Here is a 17405-nt window from a genome sequence, read left to right on the forward strand (position 1 = left end):
GAGATAACGAAGGACAGTAAGTCATAAGAAATAAAAATAATTATAATAGATAATATATGACGATTGTAAAAGTACTTCACGATTTGTACGAAATTGTTCTTTGTACGTTTCGTCGACCCTCCCAATCCATGAATCCTATCTGTGCAAGGTTCATTTCACGTGGAAAATCAGCATTTTACCAATTGTGAGTATCGTGTGGTATTTCCTTTTTATATAAAAATTTGTGGTTCGTTCGAACTATAAAAGGTAGGTGTAATTGAGATAAAAAGCCTGGGCTTTTTTAACTTACGCATTGCTTAAATATTTCCGACGGAGAGATACATCGACGGTGTGTGCGGTAGCGGCGTCGTCGTCGCCAGGAAATGATGGTCATTATCTAATATAGTTTTGTTATTACATTCGAGAGTCACCGCTGAAGATAAGTGTCGAATCAAACGATGTGTTCGTGTACGGTTTTTTTTATCGGTTGATACATTAACAATTATACGCACTAATTTATACATGCTATTATACTATCGTTCTGTAATCGATTCGATTATTTTTCGAGCACGTAACTCTACCTTCGGCGTTACCTTAAGCTTATACTTAAGGCCTTAAATAAAAACAATGACGAAGCATTGAAATTTTAACAGTTATTACTACATCTTGAATTCTTACGTTAAATGAGAAAATTTCGATTTCATCTCAATGAAAGAACATAGATACGACAATGAGGCTTTATTCTCATTCTTAAACTTCGATTCCTTAACGATTTGAGAAATTTATACGAGGCGTACAACGTCAGTATCAATTATTTTGGAATCAATTGGAGCGCACTCCAAAATGCACCAGCTCTAATAGAAGCTTCTAGTTCAACACGGCTACGTTCTCAAGAACTATATTTTCTTACCGTTTCCTACTTATTTCACTGGTCACGTTTCTTCCAACAATTTTGAAAGATTCACAGAACCGTGGTGGTGGTGGTGGTCGTCGTCGTCAGTTCGATTTGAAATTAATTTTCGATATAGGATATATTATTATGAAGTTGCATGCGCAGTGCCTGGCGCACGCGCACATCACGCGTTGGAAATCGGTGATGCGCGCACACACACTCACTATTATTACTCGGCTTCCGACCGACGACGACGACAACGACGAACACCGAGAACCGAAACGCACACAAACGCGAACCTCAGCTTATATACTTTGTACATGCTGATTAAAGAAAGTCAGTCTGAGCAAGATGGCTGGCCGGGCGACTTCGGCCTTCTATTGCGCCGCGTTCGTTTTTCATTTACTACTGTTAACGGGCTCGAATAATGGGCAGAGATTCGGTGAGAAAGCGAAAACTCTTTATGTCACCGAGGAACGTGAACATCACGGCTACGGACGGCCGCTTGTCATCAACCGGGACTGGGATTATTCAGCGGATGCCAGCGAAACGTCATCTAGTCGAACACGCAGGAATATTCCCTCGCCGACTCCGACGAATAATAATCCACACATCACGGCGAAGGTACGCAATCACGTTTTCACCGGCTCGCCGACGAATGTCTGATGATAGAATAAGGGGTGCCGTTGGTGGGTCCCTGTTGTGCGTTCGCCTCGTAATTCTGCGTTGTTTTTGTTCTCTTATCTCGCTGCGTATGTATACGTATACTATATTTGTTCTCGTTGCGCGCTGATGGGGCATCGGATCTCAAAATTTTACGCGGCAGTTAATAAGCCGGTGCGGACGTACAACAGGGCAGGCCTTTGTGCGGCAAACAGCGGACAGAACCGTAATTGCCGTATTATGCTCCTTCCGGACTAAATTTAATCAATCTTCACGAAACGATGACGGGCATCATAGGCTGCTGCGTTCTGTTATTGACATGAGAGGTCAGCAACCTCTCTCCGCGCATCCCTTTTATTTCTCCCTTTAGTCAATTAATTTCCGGACAAAAAGCCAATACGGATTTCAATAAAGGATTACGCGATTCAATCGAAATTATTGTTATTCCCCCCTTCCGCGGACTTCTCAACAAAAAGCCCCCACCCCAGACGTCGTACTCGTCGTCGTATCTCGCGGATAATGATGATACGTTCCGAAATTTTTGACATGTTTTTCACGCAGCGATTCAGACCGATTTATCGTCCTACCCGTAATTCGTTTAAAAAATAAATCAATTTCAACGATATGGCAGTAGCCCGTAGCAATTAGTCATAAGTATGTGTCACGCCACTACCGATGAAATGCAACGGCGGGACACATTGGAATATCTCTACCATTGATAGCAAAGAAGTATCGTGTGTCAGCTAGCCAACTCGATAAAATAAATTACTTGAAACTCATCCACTACCTACTATCTGCTTATAAGTTATACTCTGTCCGTGTAAGTAAGGATTTAACTGTGTTGTCACACAGGTATTGTACTATCAGTGATGATACACAGTGTATCTCTTGCGAGAGCAATCGGAATTTTGATAAATAATTTTTATTATGCGCATGATGTCCAAATGTATCGTTATCAGGCCCTGCTAATTGCCAGTTATTAATAGACTGGTCGTTACATCACGTGAACGTGCAACTGCACGACAACTACATATGCATACATGCGTAATTATTTTTCCTTCGAATCCGGTAAAAGAGTCGGGGTGACTCATCTTTCTCGGATGTTCTATAGAATTCTTATTCTGCTGAATATTGACAGACGTAATGATCGATTCCTTCCTCGTTTTTCCTTGTCGATGAGACATGATCATCCTTATGTGCATCGCTATCGATATTACAACCTCCTCTCGTTGTTGTTTGTTCCTGTTTTTTAGGTGAACGCGTTGAACGATTCGCATCAGCAGTTGATAGTTCATTGGGTCGGTGAAAGATCGAACACGATAATATGCCTGGCACGGGACAGCACGCCGATGATAAGATTGCAGGGAAGCAAGGTACCCCCGAGCCCACCCGCGAACCCTAGCGCCGTGTATATTAGCTACGATTATGGGGACACGTTCGAAAACAAGACGGAGAAATTCCGGATCAACGATTCGGACTCGAACGAGCCGGCGTCGTACGCGACTCTCGACAAGTTCGTCAACCATCCGCACTTCTACAAGAACTACATATTCGTCGACAGCGCGCACAAGCTGCTGTTCGTCACGCGGGACAACGCGAAAACGATCGATAAGATACCCGTGGAGTTTTACCCGAGCGAGATCTCGTTCCACGAGACGGAACCCGTCACCTTCGCGTTGGACAAAGTCAACCTCTATCTATGGCTGTCCACGGACATGGGTACCACCTGGAACGTGGTCTATACGTACGTGGAAGCGTTCTTCTTGCTACCCGGGCCGGTGTTCCTGTTCGAACGGAGCAACACTCTTCTTCAGCTGTCGTTCGACGGGAACAAAGTGTACGACACGGTGAAGCTGGTCTTCAAGGACTTAGAAGATTTCCAAATCAAAGGCGACTACAGATTCGCTACTACGAAGAAATCGAAGAACGGTACGAAACACTTCGATCTATACGTCGCTTACAAGAACTACAGTTTCGTCAAGGCCGAGTTCAACACGGCCCTGCCGATCATGAACTACCACGTGGTCGACGTGTCGTACAACAGAATCTTCGTCGCCGCGTCTCACAGTGAGACGCAGGTGAATCTGTACGTGTCGGAGATCGTGAATCAAAAGATGGTAACGTTCACGTTGTCCCTCGAGGGGATCCTCACGTTCTTTCCGAAGAGCACTTGGAAGGACAGCTGGTTGAACGACGTGGCGGACGAGACGTTCACCGACTTGTACAAGGTCGAAGGTCTCCGCGGTATTTACATAGCGTCGCAAGTTAAGGGAACGCCGAAGTCAGGATCGATCGGCCCGGAGCACTTGGTCTCGTTGATCTCGTTCGACCATGGCGCAACTTGGAATCCTATAAAGCCGCCGACTTCCAACTACGAAGGTTTCTACATTCATTGCGGCAAGAACTGCTCGCTGCATCTGAGCCAACGATTCAGTCAACTGTACCCCGTGACGAGATCGGTCTCAATAATGAGTTCGAAATCTGCCCCGGGGATTATAATGGCCACCGGAGTGATAGGCCCGAACCTCAAGGGTCATCCCGCTTTGTACGTGTCGAGAGACGCCGGTCTGAACTGGATACAAGTCCTTAAAGATTATTATTTCTTCAACATGGGGGATCACGGTGGTCTTCTGGTGGCCGTCAAGTACTTCAAGTCCCGCGGCGAGACCAGAGACATCTCTTACTCGATAGACGAGGGGGAGACCTGGCAGACTTATCAATTCAACGAGAAGATGTTGCGCGTTTACGGACTGATGACAGAGCCCGGCGAGAACACGACCGTTTTCACGATGTTCGGCTCGACGAGCGGTCAACATCAGTGGCTGATCATCAAGGTCGATCTGCGGAACGTGTTCGAGAGAAACTGCACCGAGGACGATTTCAAATTCTGGTCACCGGTGAACTCCGATCAACTGGGGATGTCCTGCGTGCTGGGTCGGAAGGAAACGTATCAAAGGAGAGCCGTGCTAGCTAAATGCTACACGGGAATGGATTACGATCGGCCCGTCAAGACGGAGATATGCCCGTGCGACTTCAACGATTATCAATGCGATTTCGGCTTCGCTCGAGTGGAGAATCCTTATCACTGCGTACGAGATAAGTCCATGACCTACGATCCCTACGCCGTGCCGACCACCTGCACGTACGGCGCGTTTTATAATCGCACCAAGGGTTACATGAAGATAGCCGACGACGAGTGCGAGGGTGGATTGGCTGCAAACTACGAGCCGGACGAGATACCGTGCCCGGTAGAAGAGAAACCGGTTTTCTTATTGGTATCGCAGCGGGAGCACATATCACGGATCGATCTGGTCGTGGAGAAGCTAGAAACGTTGCCTGTTCACGGCCTGAAGAACGTGATCGCCATCGAGTTCGATATGCAAGAGAACTGCTTGTACTGGGCCGACATCGTGAACGACACCATAGGCAGACAGTGCCTGAACGGTACGAGGGCACCCGAGATACTGGTAGAGACCGATTTGAGCTCGGTGGAGGGAATGGCGCTCGACTGGGTGTCCAAGCTGTTGTACTTCGTCGACGGAGTCAAGATGAGGATTCAAGTGATCAGAACGGATTTATCCTCTCAGGGGCGAATGCGGCGGACCATCCTTGGACCCAACAATCTTCAAAAGCCTAGGGGAATAGCTGTGCACCCGATGATGGGTTACATGTTCTGGACCGACTGGGCACCGGGTAACGCCTCCGTGTCGAGAGCTAACCTAGACGGAACGGACATAAAGAGACTGTTTGTACAGCCGACCGTCGAATGGCCCAACGGAATCACCATTGATCATATAGCCGAGCGTATATACTGGGTCGACGCTAGCCAAGATTACATCGGATCCAGCGATTTCGACGGCAAGAAGTTCAAAAAGGTGATCACGAAGAACGGGAGGGTATCGCATCCGTTCGCGATCGCGGTGTTCAAGGACAACATGTACTGGGACGACTGGAAGCTGTCGATGATTTTCAGAGCGGACAAAGATTACGGTCTCGGTATCAGTACGATCGTAGGCCAGTTGCCGGGTCTGATGGATTTGAAGGTGTTCGGGCACAGCGTTCAAGAGGGTAGCAACGCTTGCGCGAAGAATCCCTGTTCGCACGTCTGCGTGGGAGCGCCTCACGGACTCTTCACCTGCCTCTGCCCCGACGGAATGGAAATGATCGCGAACAAATGCATGTGCCCCGGCGGAGCCACGCCGCACCCGGACTTGACGTGTCCCCGGGTAGCCAGCACGTGTGCCCCGAATCAGTTCGCTTGCGCGAACAACGCGTGCATACCGGCGACGTGGCGGTGCGACCGAGACAACGATTGCGGCGACGGCTCGGACGAGATTAACTGCAACCGTACCAGTTGCTCGCCGAACTTCGAATGCGACGACAACAAATGCATCTCGAGGCACTGGGTGTGCGATTTCGATCAGGACTGCAGAGACGGCAAGGACGAGCTAGACTGCGAGTATCCAAACTGCACCGACTCGCAGTTCAAGTGCAAGAACGGCAGGTGTATATCGCACAGGTGGCGTTGCGACGACGACAACGACTGTAGAGACGGTTCCGACGAGGAGGGCTGCGACAAGAAGGCGTTGCCGAGTACCTGCAGGCCCGACGAGTTCCTCTGCAAGAAGGAGAAGGCTTGCATACCGGCCGGCTGGAAGTGCGACGGCGAACCGGACTGCGAGGACGGATGGGACGAGAACGACTGCGCCGAGATGGTCTGCGAGAGCTGGCAGTTCACTTGCACTTTGTCGCTGGCCAAACATCGTTGCATATACAATTCCTGGGTCTGCGACGGGGACAAGGACTGCGCCGACGGTTCCGACGAGGTAAACTGCACCACCGTCACCCTACCACCTTCACTGGCGCCGATTCTACCCAGCAGCCCGTGTAACAATTGGATGTTCATGTGCAACAACATGAAATGCGTGCCGTACTGGTGGAAATGCGACAGCGTCGACGACTGCGGCGACGATTCCGACGAGATAGGCTGCGGCGGCGGTAATGACGGCGAAGTGGAAGAAGGCACGATCACGTATCCGACGGTGGAGCCGAAGGTCTGCCCGGAGCATCAGTTCCAATGCTTGAACGGCGAGTGTATTCTGAACGCGTGGGTCTGCGACGGTGGTAAAGATTGCACTTCCGGTGAGGACGAGCTCCTATGCAGCGAGAGCGATCATCATTCGTCCGAGTGTTGGAAAGAGGGCAAGTTCACCTGCCGTATGGACGGATCTTGCATTCCCGTGAACAACGTTTGCAACGGCGTAGAGGAATGTCCGGACGGTAGCGACGAGTTAGGTTGCCCGGGTGAGACCCATTCGAGTCCGGCAGCGACGCCGTCCTGTTACGCCGGTCTCTTCCCTTGCGACAGCTTCCGCTGTTTCCCGATGGCGGCTTACTGCGACGGGAAACAAGACTGCATGGACGGTTTCGACGAGAACAACTGCGAGAAGAACAGCTCGCGCGTTTACCAGGTGTTGGTGATGGGCGTCGACGAGCGATCCGTCAACGCTACCAGCGTCATTCTATTCTGGTGGATACCCGTTCCCACGAACGTCACCTTCGAGTTTCTACCTTCGATAGCGTACGCACAGCCCGGTGCCAATTGGACGAACGCTAGCCACTGGATCGAAGACATGGAGTATCAGTTCAACGACTTGAAGCCGCACACTCGTTACAACGTGACGGTTCACGTTCGAATAAAAGGTGGCCAGGCATTCCCGCCGGCAAAATATCAGACAGTGGTGACTGCCGAGGGTGTACCTTCGGAGCCTTGGAACGTGACCGTCACGCAGCGGAACGGGACCAGCGTCGAAGTGTCTTGGAACCCGCCCTTGCATCCGAACGGAGTCATCACCGGTTACGAGGGATTTGTCGCGCCACCGTTACCGCCGATTCGATTCTTCAGACAGAAAACCTCGGCTATTATAGACATGCCGTTCGAGGCAGGGAAGAATTACTCGTTCTGGGTGATAGCCAAGAACAAGGAACGGGAATCGGCATCTTCGAACGTGGCGACTCTCATCTTCGATGGATCGGCAAACATCGACAATATCGACGATCTGAAGGTGGAAGCGACGACCAATCATTCGGTCACCTTGTCCTGGAAGAAGATGAACAGTGTAGATTGCTATCACGTTACTCCGAAAGGACCTGCTACGTACCCCGCGTTACCGATGACGGTCACCGAGGAGAATCGCGTCGAGGTGAACCGACTGGCGCCCGGGACCAAGTACACTTTCGAGGTCGGCGCTATGAAGAACAAATACGTGGGAAAGCCTTCGTCCATTAGCGCGACCACCGAGGGGACACCGTTACCGACTATCACGAAGCTGGTCGCCCAGCTGGTGAAACAGCAAGGAACCACGGTGAAGCTCACCTGGGATCCTCCTAAAAGTACGAGGAAAATCAAATGGCAGTACGCTATCCATTATGCCGTGAACATGGTGGAATTCTTTAAAGGTGAGTGAACGCGCTCGGAGAAAACGCGGTGTTGTTGCACACGAGTGCGTAATCTCGCCTCAATTCTTTTTAAACAGTCCGCTCGAATAATGATTTTATTTTTTTTAGGACACAAACTATTGACGACGAACTTGTCAGCGACTATCAAGGACCTGGAAGCTTGCGAGTCGTACGTGTTCGCGGTCGGAGTGAACGGTGATTACGGCGCGGGCCCGTTGAGTCAGCCGGTCACGGTATTCACGCATTTCAACAAACGCGCCCCACCGAAGAAGCTGAAGGTCTCCCCGTTGGAGAGACACGATACTATAACGATCTCTTGGAGCGCCAGCTGCGCCAACATCGACGAGCCGATCAGATACACGATCACCGTTTACGAATACAATCTGAAGAAACAATTCGTGGTGACTCTGCCGCCAACGAACGAGACGATCATGAAACATACGTTCAATTCGCTGAAATACGGCGGCAAGTATCAGATCACGGTTTCCACGGACGTCGAGGACGCTATACCGAGCCAGCCGGTCGTTTATTGGGCACCGGAGATTCAGCCTCCGCATCAAGTGAAGGTTTTGCATCGAGGGAACGAATGCGTCGTATACTGGATACAGCACGACCTCCCGGACACCCTGAAACCGGCCAAGTATCATTACGAGGTACTGGTGGTGGAGGGCTCGAGCGTGATGAACGAATCGGTCGCTAAAGTTTACAAGGTCGACCAGCCGCCTTACACGTACAAAGACGCGAAACCAGACGTCATTTACACGTTCGCCGTTCGCCTGGTCACCGACGACGGCTACCAAAGTCTTCTCAGCGAGATGTTCAGCACCAGATACAGCGAAGGTAACTCAGTCGTTTCAGCTTCGCCGCTTTTCCAACTAAGATTCGTCGACGACGATTAAAATGAATCTTTCGTCTTTAGAATTGTCGTTACCAGCGACCACGATAAACACGTCCAGCATCCTCTCCTTCGCAATACCGATCTGTCTGTTGATCGTGGCCCTCGGATCCGTATTGGCGTACTTCGTCGTCAGGCACAGAAGACTGACCAACAGCTTCACGCAGTTCGCCAACAGTCATTACGATACCAGACGCGGGCAAGCAACATTCCCGGGGACTACCGACGGTTTAGGTAAGTTTCGACGCGTAAGTCTCGACTGAGGGATGATCATCGTTCGATGTTGGTTCGATTTCAGAAGAGGAGGACAGTCCGGTGATCAGAGGCTTCTCCGATGACGAGCCACTCGTCATAGCATAAATATCGAAACTGGGGCAGCAGGTAAACGAAATCACCCAATTACGTCGCAACCTGTCTCTCTATACATGTAGACGATATCGTTACGCGTCAGGAGAAAAATGATGTGCCAACGTACGTACGCTCGATACTATATAAAATTCGAGTACGCATATGTACGCATAACGCATAAGTAAATGAAAACCTGATCATAAAAGTGGTGGGGAACGTTTATAAGAATGGCTCAACAAGACTGACGTGCATTATACAAAGACAGATTGTTTACATTGGTTTCATGTACGCGTCTATTCGTCGTATCTAACGTAAGTGAGTAACCGAAATTGTATTTGTTGATCAAACGGGTTGTTGTTGTTGTTGTTGTTGTTCAGAGCACTTACACGAAAGTTTTGCCACGATTGCACAAGAAGACGAAGACGAAGAAAAAGGATCGTACCCCCTCCTCACACCTCTATGTTTGTAGATTAATTATTATACACGTGTACATGTTATAGGTCCGATTAAGTGTACGGATGATTTAAGTTTACGTCGTATCTATGGAGCCGTGAAGAGTGAGAGAGAGAGAGAGAGAGAGAGAGAGAGAGAGAGAGAGAGAGAGAGAGAGAATATTTGTACATATAGTGAATATTTTGTACGAACAGTCCAACAGAATTTCTAATGTTATTCGGGAGACTATTGCCATATACGTGACGCCGCACGCCATCGAATCTGTACTATGTGTACACGAAAATGTGAACGAACCGCCTTTCATTTTATTGATCGATCTTTCTATTTCGCACGTTCTTGAATTTTCTTCTCGCGCGTCGTGTTATTGCTTACGTTTTTCGCTTCTTCCATGCACGAGCACTTCCATCGCCGCGATCGATCGATCGATGAAGAAAATTCTGATAAGACTTTTCAACGCTGCTGCATTACAAATTTCCTCTTCAAGTTACTGGTTTTCGTTCATACGCAGATGCAACTTCGCGAGAACGAGCTTGTCCGTAATTAATAATTAACGCGTATACATTTGTAGAACGGTAACGACGGTGAAAGTTCCGATCGAACGGTGACGAAAAATTGGAGATAATTAATTGGCGTGACGACACTCTACTATTACACTTTTAAGCGACTCTGTAACATATTCTTGTAATTTAGATATTTCTCTTGTTCTCCGGAGATGGAAACGGGGAAAGGCGATCATTGGATATACAAAGAGGCTTTTTAGCGGGGTGACCATTTGGAATTGAATGCTGGGCGTCACGACGTTACGACAGATTTGTAAATATTGTTAATTGAGTGGACGCGCCGGATCAAATCAGTTCTTTTTCTACACTATAATCGAATCGGAAATTTTTTGCGAAACTATTTTAATCGATTAACTGCGAGTGTTTACACGTTTATGCGAATTTTATAACGACCAAAAAAAAGGAAAAAAAAAACAATGCGACACGTGCGTGTTTTATCGAAGAACTCTTCTTTTTTTGTTTGTTACTGCGAACACTTTATTTTAGCCCATGATGATCCAGCGTGATAATAAAATCGAATGCCCGTGTAATAAATCATCTAAGTTTACGTAAAGCTGCTTCTTTTATTTTTAATTCGTCGGGCTATGCAGATAAAATAAAATTGAAGTAATCTGTATATTTTCCAAATACCGCGAACTCTGATCTTTACTCTCGCGATCTTGCAGAACGACCTTTTTCAAGTTTTTTTTCACCGATTTTTACCCGACGATCTTCCTCAAACGGGAGAATTCTCCTTGGTTCTTGGTGTCGACCGCTTCGACGATGACGCTCATAAATGTTCGTAGACTTAGATAACGAATATGAATATACATATATATATATATATATATATATATGTGTGCATATGTATCACATATCAATGCGAGGGAGAAGACGTTGTGCCGAGCGAAGTCTGATTTGAAAACAGTACCGAGATTGGTGTAAGTTCTCTTTTATTAAATCGATGCCGACATCCTCGCAGGCAAACAAAGAGTACAGCGGACAAGGAACGAGGGGAAGACGAACTAGGCGTACTAGACGATTCGAGTGGAAACTTCTTAACGCGCGATGACGATTAAAAGGAACAGCGTTCGTACGCGTTAATCTCAACGGTTATAGCAATATAACAGTGATATATACATAATATATATATACATATATATATATATATATAAATTTGCGTGTAAATAAATAAATGAATTTAAGGCACGTCCAATCGTTCTTTTCTTGCAATGTCCTTCGAATCGCATCTGTTCTAAGAATTATGTCCTTTACTACTTTTTGCCTGCTGCTGCTACTACTACTACTACATACTCGGACAAACCAGGAAAATCTGTTCAGTAATAAATGCGCAAAGAAATTCTCGCTTCTTCTCGGAGGAAATAAGATAAGCATGTAAACTGTATGAGGAAATAACACGATTTCGAAATCCTCCAATCGAACGTCCCGATCGTCAACATTAAACAACAGTTGTCGTTTTGTATATCCGAGACGGGAATTCCGAGATTATCTCCCCGTCCGCTGGCGAGTGAGAACGTGCGCGCGCGTAGGATAATAGCGCGGTTTATTTATACAAAAACCTGTTCCCGAGAGCGGTCAGCCAGTAGCTTCTTATTCTTCGCCGCTTTCGTCGTCGTCGCCGCCGCCGCGGAGGAATCCTTCAGTGTCGCTCTTACTGTGTGAAAGCTATCATGTACGCTGCAGATTCTAAGCGGTTTCTTGCCGCGATTCTCTTTTTTTTCACTGCTATAGTGCAAGAAAGTTTCGCGCAATACACGCCCCCGACGCCAAGCGTCGAGCCGCTTTACCCGAAGGGACTGCGGATGTCCATTCCACGTAAGTAATTCTAGACTAATTGTCCGAGACGCTTCTTATTTTGCAAGCGTCGACTGCGTCAATCGAAGAGTCGCTCGAACGATCCATCGATTTTTAGACGAGGACGGAATCAGCTTGGTCGCGTTTCACGTGAAATTCAACGAAGACTTCTACGGCCTCGAGGCAGGTTCCATTGCCAGGGATATTATAAAAACGCGACACGGTCAATGGACCTATGAGGACCGAACGACGAGACTGAAACGCGGCGATGTAATTTACTATTGGATTCACGTAGTCTACGACGGTCTCGGTTACAATTTGGTCGATCAGAGTATGGTAGTCGAGGGTGAGAATTGAAACAATAAAATCGACGTTACACTGTTGGAGAGAAGATTTTCAAATTGATGAGAGAAAATCGTTGTAATCTTCTCGCTAGACTTCTACAACTACGATGGAACACCGGTGAACCAGGACGTTATCTCTGAGATTACCTGCGCGAACAAGCCGGAGACGAAAATATTCGATAATAATCGTCGGGAGAAGCCGAATAAATACTGCCCCGGTCAATTAATTTTCGAAGACAATTTCGATTCCCTGAGCGACAAGTGGAAAATTATTGAAAGCTTCTCGGGCGTTCCGGTAAGTAAATGAGGGAGAAACTGGATCCGTAACAATTCTATGACACGTCGCTTCAGAGTTACGAGTTCGTGGTATACATGAATAACGCGGACAACGTGCACGTCAGCGATGGTTCCTTGCACATCAAGCCGGGTTTAACCAACGACAAGTACGGTGAAAATTTCGTCCGCGACGGGAACCTGACGTTAACGCAGTAAGCATTTGTATAGCAAATCAATTTATATCCCAAACGAATCCCAACAATTTGTCATTTCACCGTCCACTTAATTTTGCGAATTTTAGATGCACGGACGCGACTGATCAATGCAACCGAAGGGCAGTCGCGTGGAACATTTTACCACCCGTGATATCGGGACGTCTGACCACGCAAGACACGTTCGTTTTCCAGTACGGCCGAATTGAAGTCCGTGCTAAATTACCTCGCGGCGATTGGATATATCCCTGTGCGTTTTACCGTTCTGAAGAACAGAGTTCGTAATTGAAAACGAAGACGGAAGGGGGAGAGAGATGATAACGAATTGTGATCTCCTTTCAGCGATCAGTTTGGTCAACGCGAACAACGATAAGCAAGGCTCGGTGCATTGCGACTTGATCGTAGCACATTCGGCCGGAAATCCGTCTCTCAGTACGAAGGATGGAAACGATATAAGCGGTCGCGTTCTTATGGGTGGTGGCCACGCGATAAACGTGAAACAGCGTCAAGATAATCTGTACAATCTTCCTAGGAAATCTGCAGATTCGTTGTGGTCCGATGGTTACCACTTGTACGAATTGGAATGGAAACGTGGCCGATTGACGCTTAAGGTGGACGGAGAACAGTACGGCGAACAAACGCTCCCGTCGTTATTCGAGACTCCGGTCAGTTTTTTTATCGTCAAATAATTACGGTCGCCAAAAATAATTAGGCGACCCACGACTTTTCACAGGCGTACGTAAACATCGGTTTGGCTGTGGGAGGTCTGACCGTCTTCCCAGACGAGTGCGTCAGCAGTAACTACAGGAAACCGTGGGAGAACAGCGAGCCGAAGGTAAACTCGAAACTTCCGTCCGTTTTTAAGAGAATTATAGATTTAATTCACGCGACCCGTTCCAGGCGATGAACAAGTTCTACCAAGCACAGAACAAGTGGCAGAACTCCTGGAACAACAGAGACACAGGCCTCCACGTAGACTACGTCAAAGTTTGGTCTGTCTAAGGATTACTCAGACCCCCAAACTTACACGCATCACATTTTAACCAATCCATTTGCTTCTTCCTTTATACGTATAAGTCTATAAAAGACGTCAAATAGGGTAGTAGGGTGGCGGCACGAGCACGGAAGGTGGTACAGATGTATGTCGATAATAGGGAACACCGTTCGGACGGAAACCGGAGCCTAGTGACTCGATCAGCCACTGTCCTCGATAACCGTAGCGCCTCTGATAATCGTACGAGGCCCGGGGTCCGTCTTCAGGTTTAAACTCGAACACTATCTTCTTCTTGGTATCCGGCGAGGCTATCAGCCTCAAGAGAGTCTCCGCACTGTTCCTCGGAAATTGCCAGAATCCTCCGCCGCCGCTGCTGCCGCCGGACCACAGAGTTCGCAACGTAGAGAACCATCTGGACGGGGATAGATCGTACGGAAGTGTCCTGACCACACGGTGGGTTCCATCGCACTCGACGATCGCGCACAGCTGTATTTGTAATTAAAGAACGATGAGACGATTTCTTCCCTAACATTTTATTCCCTTGCCGCATCCCACTTACCGCGGAAATTACGATCAACACGTGATTCGTGCGCATTTCTTTCCTTTCGATCGATCCTTCAGGCAGGAAAGAACAAAAGCAATTACATGCCGTCTCCGATCGTCCGGCCACCTTTATGCCTTCCGAGTGGGTGACAAGTCCGTGCGCGGAATACATTTTTCCTGGCCGACAATTTGAAACGTAGATCGCGTAGCTTTTCAAACGACTCGCGCCTCGCCGCCACCCGGTTCGATCTTTTTCTTACTTTCACTGGCTTACAGTTGCGCCATAGACCTCTGCTCGCATCAGCCGATTTCTTTCCACCGCGGCAATTATTCAGTTAGTATTCCGCGCCCGTCTCGCTGTCATCGTGCTACGCTTCGCGATTGTTTTACAGGAGGAACAGCATGGATTTCTCTCGTAGTCTGGTATACTTAAACACGACCAATGATTAACGATTACGATTTTTAGTTAAACTTTATTCGATGTTTCATCGAACGATATTTTTAATACGCTACTTCGTAGAAACAGAATTTCCCAATTCGTTCGAAAGGAGAGTTTTTTCGAATTTTTAACAGTATAATAACAAACGAAATGTACAATAATTGAAACTTATTAATCCAAGTGTTATCGAATCGTTTAGGTAGTCTCGATTTTTCTCCTCACACTGTTCAACACCGATACAAATGTATTGGCCGCCGAACCCATCAGTGTTTTCTCATTCATTCACGACCTCATTCAGTATAATATAGCGGGGGTACCGCTCATCCACGAGGCAAGTACACTCTTCTGCTGTGAAAAGAAAACCAGTACAAATCGATTAAAGCCAGAATCGTGACGGGGGTGGGCTAAGGATCGGCGGATCTCACTCCCTTAAATCTGTTCACTAGGAGACGCAATGGGATTTCGATCCAGAAGTTGGAAAACAGAGAAGAGTGATATACGAGCAGGAGAACGGACGTCGCGGCGAGGCAGCGATCGCGAGGATCGGTATGGGAATCGGATACAAGGGAGCTTGGGGAACGACCGTCTAATCGGATAGACAGTCGATAATCTGCAAACAGACACATTGAAAAATAACATAGTTGGATTGTGATACGATCAGACAATTGTATTTTATTACACTAGTCGTGTAGTAAAGATAGAATCGAGTCGAATTTTATCGAGAATGTATACGCGCGTGTATTGTATAAATAAATGAATCTTTTCCGTTTTCTGGCACGATTGAATCTTTATCGTCCATTTCGTTTCCGTTCCGACCTTGAAAAATATTTCGTCAAACGTCGATCGCGTAATCATCTTCCATCGACTGGCGATGGGTTCGAGGAAACGCCGTTTTCTAGCAGGTGCGTCTACGTGCGTCTACGTGCGTCGTCGTCGTCGTCGTCGTCGTTCGACTTTCACTCGCGACGTTTAACGGTGGGGACCACCGGACGAAGAACACGGGTAACAACACAGGCCTCAGAATAAGGCGAGCATAAGGTGAATCGAAAACGGAAACGAACTGTCGATCGTGCACGGGCTATAGTGTTTATCAGATTGATCAAATAACACCTTGTTTTCGATCGAAATAAAATTGTTAGACCGTGTCGCATATCGAAGACATTTGGCATTACGTTTAAGGAACTTTCCAACTTTCTTCGTTGCGAACAGAAGCCGTACGCGCAATCATAAAGAGATGGCGGCGAGACACGTGAGTAGAATACGAAACGTAAAAGTGTTAAATAAAACGCTCAGAGTAAGTCCCCGAAGAAAATTGTACGAAAGAATTTTAGGAGCAAGAGATGCTAGAGTGTGGGTCACTGGACGCTGTTTCACCTGCTGCGCTATGCGCGCACACACAGCAGCGCGCTTTTTCTTTATTATTTATTACGAAACGTTTAACAGATGATGAATATGCATGCTCTTCTTCATATCTTTACATCGTCACGCGCTAAATTGTTGACCTACATTCCAGTGGACAACCGTGATCTTTGCGACCGTAATCATGATCGTCGGGTTTTTACTCGGATCGATAGCAGAGACCGCGGCGACGATAGCACAACCGAAGGCACCTAACTTCCAGTATTTCGAACGGTAAAATTTAGGAGGACTGTGTTAACATCGAAATTGTGCTAATCGTTACCTGTTCCATCCATTTATAGCCCCAAATACCGGTATCCGTACTACGATGAGAACGGAAGAGGGAAATTACTCTACGGCTACGGAGGACCCGATCTGTACCAGTATAAAACTTACAGTGCCCTCGAGGGAATTCACTGAAACGACAAGAAGCGATAAATCATGCTTTACCTAATTAAGTATAATTGTGTAACATCGTGTTGATCGACAATCTCCTCGCTGTTACATTAACACGCTGATGTTAAAAATAAATCTGCGACAAATCAATAAGGACTACTGTATGTATAGTTATGTAGCTACGGTTATTTTCAATCAATCACCTACTCACGGAAATCACGTTTTGCGACGGAACGATCGTCACGATTACCCTCTATCCAAAGTCACGTGTAAGCTGTCAGAAAAAAACTCGCGTATGCATTATTGGCTATATTCAATCGTTCGCTCGGCAGACAGTGCGCCGAGTCTCTCATTCTTATGGGTAAAAACGGACTCGGCGACTTCTGGTTCAGCTGTTTTTTTCCTCTGTTCAACGTCGTGATTCAAGAGAATTTTACGGCTTACGTTCCCCGCATGGGCTCTTCGACCCGGACTGCGAATGATGTCCACTCCGCGACACCGGCGACGGTCTGATACGTGGTGGTAATAAGTTCGATCGTTGATTGAAGGCGTTCCCAGAAATAAACTGAATTAATAATAATACTTTGACTCCCATGATGGGACACCACCGGTAGTAGTACGAAGAGAAAAGAGGTATATATTACGTTGTAGAACCGAAGAAGGTCGATTTAAGCAAGACGGAGCAAGAAATGCATCGGGGATGGTTCATGGAGCAGCAGGTACATTACATAAGATCGTTTATTCTCTCAGTTATAATTAA

At 47.3% G+C, this 17405-nt stretch overlaps 5 protein-coding genes across 6 annotated transcripts; 4 read left to right on the top strand and 1 right to left on the bottom strand.

The window, feature by feature from the left end:
- Positions 1 to 1174: 1174 nt before the first annotated feature.
- On the top strand, positions 1175 to 10802 carry LOC108626497 (sortilin-related receptor). Of its 2 annotated transcripts, XM_018027213.2 has the most exons (6): positions 1175 to 1495; positions 2788 to 7993; positions 8102 to 8833; positions 8913 to 9122; positions 9187 to 9269; positions 9614 to 10802. In XM_018027213.2, the coding sequence occupies exons 1-5, from the start codon at positions 1223 to 1225 to the stop codon at positions 9246 to 9248; spliced, it is 6483 nt and encodes a 2160-aa protein (XP_017882702.1). In that variant the 5' UTR covers positions 1175 to 1222; the 3' UTR covers positions 9249 to 9269; positions 9614 to 10802. The 2 variants fall into 2 exon arrangements, with proteins under 2 accessions (XP_017882702.1, XP_017882694.1); XM_018027205.2 differs by having other exon boundaries at positions 1176 to 1495; positions 9187 to 10802.
- A 967-nt stretch (positions 10803 to 11769) lies between these two features.
- Positions 11770 to 13975, top strand: B-gluc1 (beta-1,3-glucan recognition protein 1). The gene is made up of 8 exons (XM_018027286.2): positions 11770 to 12064; positions 12162 to 12389; positions 12480 to 12682; positions 12739 to 12875; positions 12965 to 13125; positions 13218 to 13540; positions 13609 to 13710; positions 13776 to 13975. The coding sequence occupies exons 1-8, from the start codon at positions 11920 to 11922 to the stop codon at positions 13875 to 13877; spliced, it is 1401 nt and encodes a 466-aa protein (XP_017882775.1). The 5' UTR covers positions 11770 to 11919; the 3' UTR covers positions 13878 to 13975.
- Positions 13879 to 14464, bottom strand: LOC108626595 (uncharacterized). Its single transcript, XM_018027337.2, has 2 exons — positions 14429 to 14464; positions 13879 to 14355 (listed from the first exon to the last, which is right to left on the bottom strand). The coding sequence occupies exons 1-2, from the start codon at positions 14462 to 14464 to the stop codon at positions 13966 to 13968; spliced, it is 426 nt and encodes a 141-aa protein (XP_017882826.2). The 3' UTR covers positions 13879 to 13965.
- LOC108626632 (uncharacterized) lies at positions 14194 to 15636 on the top strand. Its single transcript, XM_018027419.2, has 3 exons — positions 14194 to 14835; positions 15051 to 15182; positions 15298 to 15636. Exons 1-3 carry the CDS (start codon positions 14815 to 14817, stop codon positions 15439 to 15441), a joined length of 297 nt encoding a protein of 98 aa, XP_017882908.1. The 5' UTR covers positions 14194 to 14814; the 3' UTR covers positions 15442 to 15636.
- Positions 15637 to 15714: 78 nt separating this feature from the next.
- LOC108626649 (uncharacterized) lies at positions 15715 to 16795 on the top strand. Its single transcript, XM_018027447.2, has 3 exons — positions 15715 to 16100; positions 16365 to 16483; positions 16552 to 16795. The coding sequence occupies exons 1-3, from the start codon at positions 16086 to 16088 to the stop codon at positions 16667 to 16669; spliced, it is 252 nt and encodes an 83-aa protein (XP_017882936.1). The 5' UTR covers positions 15715 to 16085; the 3' UTR covers positions 16670 to 16795.
- Positions 16796 to 17405: the final 610 nt, after the last annotated feature.

The sequence above is a fragment of the Ceratina calcarata genome, unplaced genomic scaffold (genome assembly GCF_001652005.2).
Source record: "Ceratina calcarata isolate Rehan_Ccalc_2016 unplaced genomic scaffold, ASM165200v1 scaffold121.2, whole genome shotgun sequence".
Lineage (NCBI taxonomy): Eukaryota > Metazoa > Arthropoda > Insecta > Hymenoptera > Apidae > Ceratina > Ceratina calcarata.

Coding starts and splice junctions, on each gene's coding strand:
- LOC108626497 (XM_018027213.2), top strand. CDS start 1,223: ATGGCTGGCCGGGCGACTTCGGCCTTCTATTGCGCCGCGTTCGTTTTT. Junction 1,496..2,787: donor ATCCACACATCACGGCGAAG/GTACGCAATCAC, acceptor CCTGTTTTTTAG/GTGAACGCGTTGAACGATTC. Junction 7,994..8,101: donor CATGGTGGAATTCTTTAAAG/GTGAGTGAACGC, acceptor TATTTTTTTTAG/GACACAAACTATTGACGACG.
- B-gluc1 (XM_018027286.2), top strand. CDS start 11,920: ATGTACGCTGCAGATTCTAAGCGGTTTCTTGCCGCGATTCTCTTTTTT. Junction 12,683..12,738: donor AAAGCTTCTCGGGCGTTCCG/GTAAGTAAATGA, acceptor ACGTCGCTTCAG/AGTTACGAGTTCGTGGTATA. Junction 12,876..12,964: donor GGGAACCTGACGTTAACGCA/GTAAGCATTTGT, acceptor TGCGAATTTTAG/ATGCACGGACGCGACTGATC.
- LOC108626595 (XM_018027337.2), bottom strand. CDS start 14,464: ATGCGCACGAATCACGTGTTGATCGTAATTTCCGCG. Junction 14,356..14,428: donor TGTTGATCGTAATTTCCGCG/GTAAGTGGGATG, acceptor TTACAAATACAG/CTGTGCGCGATCGTCGAGTG.
- LOC108626649 (XM_018027447.2), top strand. Junction 16,484..16,551: donor AACTTCCAGTATTTCGAACG/GTAAAATTTAGG, acceptor ATCCATTTATAG/CCCCAAATACCGGTATCCGT.
- LOC108626632 (XM_018027419.2), top strand. CDS start 14,815: ATGGATTTCTCTCGTAGTCTG. Junction 14,836..15,050: donor TGGATTTCTCTCGTAGTCTG/GTATACTTAAAC, acceptor CGAATCGTTTAG/GTAGTCTCGATTTTTCTCCT. Junction 15,183..15,297: donor GGGTACCGCTCATCCACGAG/GCAAGTACACTC, acceptor TCTGTTCACTAG/GAGACGCAATGGGATTTCGA.